This window comes from Mirounga angustirostris, unplaced genomic scaffold (assembly GCF_029215605.1).
Source record: "Mirounga angustirostris isolate CCGP_5_RB_7025 unplaced genomic scaffold, mMirAng1.0.hap1 SCAF_9, whole genome shotgun sequence".
In the NCBI taxonomy this organism is placed as follows: Eukaryota; Metazoa; Chordata; class Mammalia; order Carnivora; family Phocidae; genus Mirounga; species Mirounga angustirostris.
Window position 1 is genome coordinate 110,745,003 of NW_026991717.1, and position 12,812 is coordinate 110,757,814.

The 12,812-nt window shown below is 33.3% G+C and overlaps 1 protein-coding gene across 14 annotated transcripts in view; it reads left to right on the forward strand.

Moving 5' to 3' along the window:
* Nucleotides 1-12,812, forward strand: part of GPHN (gephyrin) — a 624,049-nt gene that overhangs the window by 327,089 nt on the left and 284,148 nt on the right. For all 14 annotated transcript variants that reach the window (XM_064571194.1, XM_064571187.1, XM_064571189.1 and 11 more), the window contains one exon: nucleotides 352-446. In XM_064571194.1, the coding sequence (XP_064427264.1) occupies nucleotides 388-446 (59 nt within the window). In that variant the 5' untranslated portion in view covers nucleotides 352-387. The remainder of the gene's footprint in view (nucleotides 1-351; nucleotides 447-12,812) is intronic.

Sequence of the window (12,812 nt, forward strand, 5' to 3'; positions counted from 1 at the left end):
AAAGTACCCAAATTTCTTGCCCTATGAAAATCTGTTGAGCTATTATAGCAATCTAAGTCTACATCTTAAAATTTAGGTTATTGGATGGGACTTACATCAAATACCTCCGAGTTATAAGAGATAAGAAGGGTCTGCTAATGTATAAAATTTCCCTGGATGTCCTGGTTCTTAGCTTTTATTCACTAGTCCCGAAGAACTGAGTCTTGATACCTTAAAAACAATGTTTAGGGAACTACAAAGTATGGTCAATAGAAAGTATGATTTATAATTATTTTTAAGTTAATTTTACTACTCTGCCTTCCTTATTTTTGGCTAATTTCACTCAGTCTGCTATTTAATCTTTAATTACAGGCCACAAAAGAAGTAATAGAACGGGAAGCGCCAGGGATGGCCCTGGCAATGCTGATGGGATCACTTAATGTTACACCTCTGGGCATGCTCTCTAGGTAAGAAAGTCACTAACATGTTGCAAAGAAAATTAATTCCATACCACTAATCACTACAATAGACTGATAAACATAAGAAACTTCAGTCAATAACACTTAAATTTGCTCCCTTTTTTCCCCAGAGTTCAGAGTCTTAGTATCCTGTCTAAATCTTGACCATTTTCCCTCAAGTTTTTTTTTACATATTATGTTTAAACTTTTAGAAAATATTATATTTTGCTAAAAGGTGTCAATCCAAACCCAGAGAGGAGTCCAGTTTATTAAGATGTAAAATTATTTTTGTGTGTGATTATTGGTAATCATCAATTAATAATCATTAATTGTCATCAAATGCTAATTTAATAAAACAAAACAGTAGAGGTTTTTTTCAATAAGTTATTCTTATTGGTAGGAATTTATAAAAAGGCATATTCATGTGTGGTCATAAAAAGAAGCTGAATTAATAGTATATTAGTAGTATATTATGTTAGTATATTTAAAACTATGGCTTTGTTGACATAGATGGTGACATCGATTCTCTGTGTGATGTTATTGTTTTAGTTACTCTTAGATTAAAATCTCCTTTAATGAGGACAACATACATCATTTAAGTTAAAGACAGAAGTATCAACTTAGAATCTATTGATTTAATGACCACTGAATAATAGGCAGTTGATCTCAGAGCAATCTAAAAATATACAGCCACTTTATAATTGTATGGTTTCATAATCATTATGTATAGCCATTTATTCATCCTGTGTGAAATATGAATACAAAACTAAGTATATCTACATAGCACATGGAATATGAATAATAATGCCGTTTCTGTTACTTAGGGTTTATATCCCATTAATCGCAGACACTTGAAACACAGCTAAAGGGAAATGTGAATTGGTCATTAGTTACTGTATTCTTTTTGCTTTCATAGGTACTATATTATAACATTTAATTTAAGTAAGAGCAAAAAAGAATTACAATAGCATGTAGAAATTTTAAATTTAAAAGTCCATGCTGATCTTTAAGGAACTTATCATTCTTCTATGCTGTTCTTTTTTTTTTTTCTTTTTAAGATTTATTTATTGGGCGCCTGGGTGGCTCAGTTGGTTGAGCGACTGCCTTCAGCTCAGGTCATGGTCCCGGGGTCCTGGGATCGAGTCCTGCATCGGGCTCCCTGCTCTGCGGGGAGCCTGCTTCTCCCTCTCCCACTCCCCCTGCTTGTGTTCCCTCTCTCGCTGTGTCTCTCTCTGTCAAATAAATAAATAAAATCTTTAAAAAAAAAAAAGATTTATTTATTTATTTCAGAGAGAAAGTACAGGGGGGAAGGGCAGAGGAAGAAGGAGAGAGAAACTCAAGCAGACTCCATGCTGAGCACAGAGCCCAACGCAGGGCTCGATCTCATGACCCTGAGATCAGACCTGAGCCAAAAGTGAGAGTCAGAGGCTCAATCAACTGCTCCACCCAGGCACCCCTTTGCTGTTCTTTTTTTAAACATACTTACATTCCCTACACTTCTGAGGTCAAGGGTCACATTTGATCCTTTTCTCTATGGAATTAAGTAGTGACATTTGAACATAAAAGAACTCTTTCTTGACATACAAGGATATAGTCAAGAAAAAATTAAACTTCATCTCTTGTTAATTCTTTTGTAATAAAAATCTAATTCAGCAAACATAAATACTCTATTTTCTAGGCCCCAAATTAACCATCAGAGATACTAAGGATAGAAAGAAAATTATGACATGGCCCTCACCTTAAAGATCCCACAGTTTAGCTGGAGAACTTATTCTTTGCAACTGTTAAAGTAACTCTTTATAGCTTTCTTTTTTTTTTTTTTTTTAAAGATTTTATTTATTTATTTGACAGAGAGAGAGATAGCGAGAGCAGGAACACAAGCAGGGGGAGTGGGAGAGGGAGAAGCAGGCTTCCCGCGGAGCAGGGAGCCCGATGTGGGACTCGATCCCAGGACCCTGGGATCATGACCTGAGCCGAAGGCAGACGCCTAACAACTGAGCCACCCAGGCGCCCTCTTTATAGCTTTCTTGATACAGTATAGAAATAGCACTTTTTGTCTTATTGAAAGAATTTTCTGGATTAATTCCTCTTCTACCTTCTGAATCCACATGACTGCTGAGTGATAGAAAATTAATCAGCAGGAGTTGATTCTAAGTACTTTAGAATAAGTCCATCATCTTTATGCTGAAGGCTTCAAAAATTAAAATAAATACACAGCGTGGTAACAGATTCTTGTGGCTTTTTTTTTTTCCTGTTCATTGCTGATTTAACTGAGAGTTTATTTACAAATTTAAAACAGAGATAGTAGTCTATATGAGTTATGCATAAGAAATTGTGGAATATTTTCCTAAATGTTCATTTTTTGTGAACATTTTCTAGGCTTTTAAAAAATTACTATTTTAAAACAGCCATGATTATACTGATGCTTACTTTCTACAGCATTTTTACCTTGTATTCTCCTTGGGATTTGTACGTGCTTCTATTATAGCACATGCTATATTGCAATTATGTACTTATTTGTATAACCTAATTTATATAAAATCCCTAAGAACAGGAACTTTTTCATGTTCATTTTTATATCCTCAGACCCCAAAACAACTCCTGACACATAGTAAGTACTCAAAAAATGTTTATTGTTATGATTACTGTTGATAAATCAGTGTTTCATCCTAATTCTATAGAACTTTTTTTCAAAGTAATATATCAAAGTTGTTTCCTTGCCTTCCTATTTTTATCTCTAGAGAGCAGCATTAAATAAAAATTTTTTTAATTACTAAATCTGTTTAAAATGGTTTTCATCTATGTGATGAAATATCCTCCAGTTACTTTGTGCAAGTCAGTTACAGGATAGTACCAAGTAATAGTTAAGACCATCATCTCTGAAGCCAGATTGCTTGCGTTCCATTCTGGCTCTACTGCTTACTAGCTACTTAACATTTTTTTGGTTTGTTTTTTTTTTTCTCATCTGTATATGAGGATGTTAATAGTACTAACCTTTTGGATTAAGTGAGTTCATATAAAATGCTTAGAACAACAACTGATTCATAGTAAGTCTTATTGAAGTGTTGACCACAGTTATGGTATTGTTATTGGCTGAGAGCAAGTCTGCTAACAAAACCTTTTAGTAGCTTTCTTCCATCTGGAAATATCTTCATTCTACCTTCATTCCTGAAGGATATTTTCACTAGATATAGAATTCTGGATTGGCAGTTATTTTCTTTCAGCACTTTAAAAAATATTATTCCACTGTCTTCTGGCCCTATGTTTCCTACCAAAACTTAAGTGATTCACGGAAAACAATACTAACAGGGAAGTTAGAGCTGTAAATGGGTTAAAAAAGAAAACCCTTCTTTTTTACATTAAAAAAAGAAAGATCTCATGGGATGCCTGGGCGGCTCAGTTGGTTAAGTGTCTGCCTTTGCCTTAGGTCATAATCCCAGAGTCCTGGGGCTCCTTGCTCAGTGGGGAGCCTGCTTTTCCCTCTACTTGTCGCTCCCCCTGCTTGTGCTCGCTTGCTCTCTCTCTGACAAATAAACAAAATCTTTTTTTAAAAAAAGGAAGACCTCAGAAACAACTACATAACATTAAAATTTAAGGAACTAGACAAGGAACAAATTAAACCCAAAGCTAGAAGAAGGAAGAAAATAATAAAGATTAAGGCAGAAATAAATAAAATAGAAAATGGAACAATAATACAGAAAATCAATTAAACCGAATATTGACTCTTTGAGAAGATCAACAAAACTGAAAATTTTTAGCTATATTGACTAAGAAAAAAAAGAGACCTGACTCAAATTACTAAACTCAGAACAAAAATGGGGACATCACTGCCAATTCTATAGAAATAAAAAGGACTATAAGAGAATACTATGAATAACTGTATGTCAATAAATTGGATACCCTAGATGAAATGGAAGAATTCCTACAAACACAAAACCTACTCAGATTGAATTAGAAAAAAATAGAAAATCCATATAGATCTGTAATTAGTAAGGAGATTGAATCAGTAATCAAAAACCTACCTACAAATAAAATGACTGTACCAGATGGCTTCACTGGAGAATTATACCACACATTTAAAGAAAAACAGACACCAGTCCTTCTCAAATTCTTCCAAAAAATGGAGGAAAAGGGAATACTTCCTAACTAATTCTATGGGACCAGCATTGCCTTGATACCAAAGCCTGATGAAAAACTACAAGAAAACTACAGACCAGTATCCTCTTTGAACATTGATGTAAAAATCTTCAACAAAATGATAGCAAAACAAATTCAGCAATATTTTAAAAGGACTATACACCATGACCAAGTGTAATATATCCCCAGAATGCAAGGATGTTTCAACATATGAAAAGCAATCAATGTAATATATCACAGTATATTACATATGTGTGATATACCACATACAGAAAAAGCATTTGACAAAATTCAGCATGTTTTCATATTAATGACACTCAACAAACTGGGAATAGAAAGAAACTACCTTAACATAATTAAGGCTTATATTAAAAAACATACATCTAACATCATAATGGTGAGAGACAAAACTTTTGCTCCAAAGCAAGAATAAGAGCAGGATGCACACTTTTGCTGCTTTCATTAAACATGCTATTAGAAGTTGTAGCCAAAACGTTAGGCAGGAAAAAGAAATAAAAGGTATCTAAATTGGGAAGGGAGAAGTAAATTTATCTCTGTTTAACATGATCTTATTTGTAAAAAACCCTAACAATTACACACACACACACACACACACTCTATTAGAACCAACACACATATTCAGCAGAGTTGAAGATACATAATCAACATGCAAAAATCAGTTGTGTTCCCATATATTAACAATGAAAAATGCAAAAAGGAAATTTTGAAAACAATTCCACTTAAATTCTCATCAAAAAGAATAAAATACTTAGTAATTAATCAAGGAGGTGAGAGACTTGTACACTCAAAACTATAAAACTTTGCTGACAGAAATTAAAGAAGATTTAAATGAATGGAAATAAACCCCATATTTATGGTTTGAAAGACTTAATATTAAGTTGTCATTACCCAAAGCAATTTGCAGATTTAATTCAATCCCTATCAAAATACAGCAACATAACTTTTTGCAGAAATAGAAAAATCCATTCTAAAATTTATATGGAATCTCCAGGGGCCCCAAAGAGACAAAACAACCTGGAAAAAGAACAACAAAGCAGGAGGACTCCCACTCCCTGTTATCAAACTGACTGCAAGTTACAATAATCAAAAAAGTTGTACTGGTATTAAGTCAGATTTTTAGGCCAATGGAATCAAATAGAGAGGCCAGAAATAAACCTTTGCATATAAGGTCAAATGAATCTTGAGAAGGGTACCAAGACAATTCAATGAGGAAAAGACGGTCTTCGACAAATGGTATTGGGAGAACTGGATATCCACAGGCAAAAGAATGAAGTTGTACCCTTACCTAACACCATATACTAAAATTAACTCAAAATGTATCAAAGACCTAAATGTAAGAGCTAAAATTATAAAACTCATGAAAGAAAACATCAGGAAGAGCTTCATGATATTAGATTTGGCAGTGGTTTTCTTGAATATGACACCAACATTACAGGCAACAACAAAAAAGAGGCTTAATTGGACTTTATCAGCATTAAAACCTTTGTGACTTAAAGGACACTATCAACCAAGTAAAATGTCAGAATGGGAGAAAACATTGCAAATCATGTATCTGATAAGGATTTAACATCCAGAATATATAAAGAACTCCAACACAAAAACAACCCAATTTAAAGATGAATAGATATTTCTCCAAAGAAATAGATTATTTCTCCAAATGGCCAATAAGCACATGAAGTGTTCAAGGCACTAATCATTGGAGATATGTTAATCAAAACCACAATGAGATACTACCTCACACCCACTAGGATAGCTATTATAAATGAACAAACAAAATAAAAAGTGTTGGTAAGGATGTGGAAAAATTGGGATCCCTGTGCATTGCTGGTGGGAATGTAAAATGATGTAGCCATTGTTCAAAGCAGTATGGAAGTTTTTCAAAAAAATTAAACAGAATTACCATATGGTGCAGTAATTCCCCTTCTGGGTGGAACCCAGAGCAACTGAAAGCAAAGACTTGAACAGATACTTGTACACCAGTGTTCATAGCAGCATTATTCACAATAGCCAAAAGGTAGAAGCAACTTAAAGTCCATTGACAGATGAATGGATAAACAAAATGTGTTATATATATACAATAGAATATTAGCCTTAAAAATGAATGAGCTGCTGATATATGACACAATATGGATGAATCTTGGAGACATGCTGAGTGAAATAAGCCAGACACAAAAAGGACAAATATTGATTTCACTTGTATGAGGTATCTAGAATAGCCAAATATATAGAAAGTAGAACATGGTTACCAGGGGCTGGAAGGCTAGAACAGGAATGGGCACAGAGTATCAGTATAGGATGGGCAAAGAGTATCAGTGTAGGATGACGAAAAAGTTCTGGAGATGGACAGTGATGATGGTTGCACAATAACTTTAATGTAGTTAAGTAAATGAACTGTGCACTTAAAATTAATTAAAATAATAAATATTATGGTATGTGTATTTTACCACAATTTTTAAAAAATGCTTTAGGATAGGAAATACAACATACACAGCATGTACATTTTCTTGGGACAGCTCTACAATACTTCAGGCACAACATCCAGATTCAATATCAGAGGAAGTGCACCAGGTTGCAAAAGACAAATGAGACACACTTGGGGTGAATGGTCACCTCCAGCTGACAGCTTTCCCCTCCTCCCACCCAGCATGTATAGTTTGCTCTATATTATAAGCCCCCTAAGAGTTTTATCCTAGCTGAGACCCATTCATCATGAGTCATATAATACACAACCTGAATAACGTGTTTCAGGTTCCTTACAGTATCTTTAGATCTTGCACAGAGCATAGCAATTCTATGAAGATTTAGTTCACTTATAGATCATAACATCTAGAGCACAGGATCAATTTAGTGTATTTTTAAGAATGATCCTTCAGCATTCCATGCGCTTGCTTTAAAAATCGAGTCCTGTGCATACTGTGGTGTTTTTAGTGTGCGTATTTACATTTTTACATAGTTTTTCTAGAGCAATAATCAGTGGTGTTTTTGTACCTAGGTTTTATGTGATTTTAATGAAACATGGATAGTTGTGGCCACCTGCTGACTATTTGTGGTTTAAAATAAAAGGTTTTCTTGCCTGAAAAAAAAAAAAAGAATGATCCTTCAGGTATCTCCTTAACTTTGGAAGGGAGTTGAGTCCAGCTGTTCTATCTCATATCCTCGTAATGGCTCATGTTGGGACTACTTATGCAGTATGAGAAACATCAAACAAGGGAAAATTTAAAGTGGCTTTGGGTTGAAAATGTCTTAAGCAATTGACAGAAGTAAATTATCTCTCAAGGGATTCTGCTTCAACTTAGACCTTACAGATTTCTCAGGAAGTTAGATTCTATCTAACTTCTAAGGGGTTTAGAATTCTAGGGAAGTTAGGTCATACACATAAAAAAAAAAGGTGACAAAACACAAAAATCAAGGCATCATAAGAAATGAGAGATTACAGATGTTTTCCATTTTGTTCTATGATCCATTTTGAGTTAATTTTTTAGAAGGATGTAAAGTTTGTATCTAGATTCTTTTTTTTTTTTTTTTTTGCATGTAGATGTCCAGTTGTTCCAGTACCACTTGTTGAAAAGATTATCTTTGCTCCATTGTATTGCTTCTGCTCCTTTGTCAGAAATCAGTTGGCTATATTTATGTGTGTCTACATTTCTGGGCTCTCTATTCTCTTCCATTCATTTATTTGCTGTTCTTTCACCAGTACCATACTATCTTGATTACTATAACTTTATAGAAAGAATCAGAGTCTGTTAATATAAGTCCTCTAACTTCATTCTCCTTCAATGTTTTGTTGACTATTTTGAATCCTTTGCCTCTCCATAGACACTTTAGAATCAGTCTATAGATATCCATTAAATAATTTGCTGGGATTTTGAATCAGATTTCCATTGACTCTACAGATCAAGCCGGGAAGAACTGACATTCTGACAATATTCAGTCTTCTAATCCAGGAACATGGGATAGGAACTTTATTTAGTTCTTTGTTGATATCACTCTTTGATAGTTTTCCTTATATAGGTATTATACAGATTTTTTTTAGATTATAATTTTTTCATTTGGGCACTGCTAAGGTAACTGGTATTGTGTTTTAATTTCAAGTTTCGGTTGTTTATTGCCAGTATATAGGAAAATGATTGGCTTTCACATATTAACCTTGTATTCTGCAAATTTGCTGTAATCACTTATTAGTTCCAGAAGGTTTTTTATTGATAATTCTTTTGGCTTTTGTACATAGATGACCATGTCATCTATAAGCAAAGGCAGTTTTGTTTCTTCCTTCCCAATTTGTATACTTTTTATTTCCTTTTCTTGTCCTATTGCATTAACTAAAATTTCCAGTATAGTGTTGAAAAGGAGTGGTGAGAGGGGATATCATACTTAACCTTACTAAGAAAGCTAAGAGTTTTTCACCATTAAGTAATATATTAGCTGTAGGTTTTTATAGATTTTTTTTTATCAAGTTGAGGATGTTTCCCTCATGTCCACACTCTATTTCTAGTTTACTGAGTTTTGATCACAAATGGGTGTAGGATTTTGTCAAATGCTTGTTCTGCACCTATTGATATGATCATGTGACTTCTCTTTTTTAGCCTGTGATGAATTACATTAATTGATTTTGAAATGTTGAACCTGCCATGCATACCCGGGATTAATCCTACTTGGTCGTGGTGTATAATTTTTTACACATAATGGATTCAATATGCTAATATTTTGTTGAGGATTTTTGAAACATTGGTGTGTAGTTTTTTTTTTTTTTCTTCCAGTGTCTTTGCTTTGTTTGGCATTAGGGTAATACCAGCCTCATAGAATGAGTTTGGAAGTATTTCCTCTGCATCTTCTTTAAGAGATTATAGAGAATTGGAGTAATTTCTTCCTTAAATGTTTGGTAGAATTCACTATTGAATACATCCAAGCCTGGTGCTTCCTATTTGGAAGATTATTAATTATTGATTCAATTTCCTTAATAGAAGTTAATAGGCCTATCTAGATTGTCTATTTCTTTTTATGTGAGTTTTGGCAGATTACATTTTTTAAAATAATAGTCCATTTCATCTAGGTTATCAAATTTATGGGTATGGAGTTGTTCGAAGTATTCTTGTCTTTTTAATGTGCGTAGGAACTGTAGTGATGTCCTCTCTTGATGTCCTCTCTTTTATTTCTAATATTTATAGTTTGTGTATTCTCTTTTTTACTTAGCCTGGCTAGAGGCTTATCAGTTTTATTTATCATTTCAAAGAACTAGTTTCAATTTTGTAGATTTTTTCTATTGGTTGCCAATTTTCCATTTCATTGATTTCCTCTTTAATTGTTGTTATTTCTATTCTGCTTACTTTGAATTAATTTTATTTTATTTTTCTTTTTTCTTTTTATTTTTCTGTTTTCTTAAGGTGGAAATTCAGATGATTGATTTAAGATCTTTATTTTTAGTAATATTTGTATTCAGTGCTATAAATTTCCCTCTAAGCACTGCTTTCTCTGCATTTCAAAGTTTAAAGTTTCTCTCTCCTTCTATCTCTCCCTCTCCTCCTTCCTCTCTCCCTATTTTTTTTAAATTTTCATTTCTTTGTCTTATTTATTTGATAACTAGAAATTTATACTTCTTAATCCCCTTCACCTGTTTTGTCAATTCCCCTACCCCCTTTCATTTTTATTTGCTTCAAAATATTTCAAAATTTCTCTTGATATTTCTCTTTGACCCAAGTGTTATTTAAAAGTGTGCTGTTTATTCTCTACATATTCTGGGATTTTCCAGTCATTGTTACTGATTTTTATTTTAATTCAATTGTGGTCTGAAAGTAGACACTGTAGAATTTCAATCCTTTTAAATTTGCCAAGGTGTGTGTTATGGCCCAAAAAGTGGTCTACCTTGGTGAATGTTTCACATGAGCTTTAGAAGAATGTATATTCTGCCATTACTGGGTGAAGTAGTATAGAGATGTCAATTATACCCAGTTGTTTGATGGAGTTGTTGAGTTCAAGCTTGTCCTTACTCATTTTCTGCTCAGATACTCCTGTGTCTGTCCATTTCTGACAGAGGGGTGTTGCAGTCTTTAAGTATGATAGTGGACTTACTTCTCTTTGCAGTTTTTAGCTTTTACCTCACAAGTTTGACACTGTGTTGTTAGGTGCATGCACGTTAAAATCATTATGTATTCTTGGGGTATTGACCATTTATCATTATAAATGTCCTTCTTTAGCACGGGTAACTGTCTGAAACTAATACAGTTACTCCTGCTTTTTTTGATTAATGTTAGCATGATATGTTTTTCTATATCCATTTACATTTAACCTATCCTATATGTATCTTTGTTTAAAGTGGGTCTCTTCTAGACAACATGCACTTGGGAGTCTAACAATCTCTGTCTTTTAATTGGTGCATTTAGACCATTGACATCCATAGTGATTATTAACATTGTTGGATTAATGTCTGCCATATTCAATACTGTTTCCTATTTGTTGCTTTCTTCATTTCTATTTTTATCTTTTGCTTTTTCTGCCTTTTGTTTGTTTTAATTGAGCCTTATTTATGATTCTGTTTTTTTCTCCTTTCTTAGCATATTGACTATACTTCTTGTTTTACTTTTTTTGTGGTTGCCCTAGAGTTTACAGTATACATTTACAATTAACCAAAGTCCACTTTCAAATAACATCATACTATTTCACAAATAGTGTGAATACCTTATAATAAAATTATCCTAATTCCTTCCTCCATCCTTTGTATTATTGCTGTCACTCATTTCACTTATATATATAAGCATACATATACACGTAAGATATATATATAAGCATATATAACTGAATATATTATTGGTGTTATAATTTTGAACAAACTGTTATATGTTAGATCAATTAAGAATAAGAAAAATAATTTATTTTACTTTCACTTATTCTGTCTTTTATACTCTATGAAAGGACCTACATTATTTCCCTTTAAAGAACTTCTTTTAACATTTCTTGCAAGGCAGATCTACTGGCAACAAATACCCTCAATTTTTATTTGAGAAGCCTCTATTTCTCCTGCACTTTTAAAAGGATAATTTGACAGTGTACAGAATTCTAACTTGGTTGTTCTTTTCTTGCAACACTTTAAATATTTCCCTCTACTTTCTTCTTGCTTGCATGGCTTCTGAGGTAAAGTCAGGTGTAATTCTTGTCTTTTTTCCTCTTTAGGTAAGGTTGTTTTGCCTTTTTCTCTGACTTCTTTCAGGATTCATTTTCTTGATTTTCTGTAGTTTGAAATTATATGCATTGGTGTAGTTTGGGGTTTTTTATTTTTCATTTTTGCCTTTACCCTACTTGAAATTCTGAGCTTCCTGAATCTTTGGTTTGGTGTCTGACATTAGTTTGGGGAAATTCTCAAGCATTATTGTTTCAAGTATTTCTTCTGTCCTTTTCTCTCTTCTAGTATTCCCATTACACATATGTTATACCTTCTGTAGTTGTCCCACAGACCCTGGATATTTTATTATTTTGTTTTCAGTCTTTGTTCTTTTTGCTTTGCAGTTTTCAAGGGTTCTGTTGATATATCCTCTAGCTCAGAAATTCTTTTCTCACCTGTGTCGTCTACTAATGAGCCCATCAAAGGCATTCTTCATTACTATTCAAAGTTTTTTTATGCCTAGCATTTCTTTTTAGTTCTTTCATTGGATTCTATCTTTCTGCTTACGTTACCCATCTGTTCTTGCATGCTATCTACTTTATCCATTACAACCCTTAGCATATTATTCTTAGTTTTAAATTCCTGGTCTGATAATTCCAAAATCCCTGCCTTGTCTGGTTCTGATATTTGCTCTGTCTTTTAAAATTGTGTTTTTTGCCTTTTAGCATGCCTTGTAATTTTTTTTCTTGATAGATAAAAGGAACTGGGTTTCTTTTTAGATTATTTTTTTTAAGTTTTTATTTAAGTTCCAGTTAGTTAATATACAGTGTAATATTAGTTTCAGGTGAACAATTTAGTGATTCAACACCCAGTGTTCATCACAGGTGCCCTCCTTAATCCCCATCACCTCTTTAACCCATCCCTCTACCCACCTCCCCTCTGGTAACCATCAGTTTGTTCTTTAAAGTTAAGAGTCTGTTTCTTGGTTTGCCTCTCTTTTCCCCCCATGCTCATTTGTTTTGTTTCCTAAATTCCACATATGAGTGAAATCATATGGTAGTTATCTTCTTCTGACTGACTTATTTCGCTTTTTCACTTAGCATAATACTCTGTAGTTTCATCTA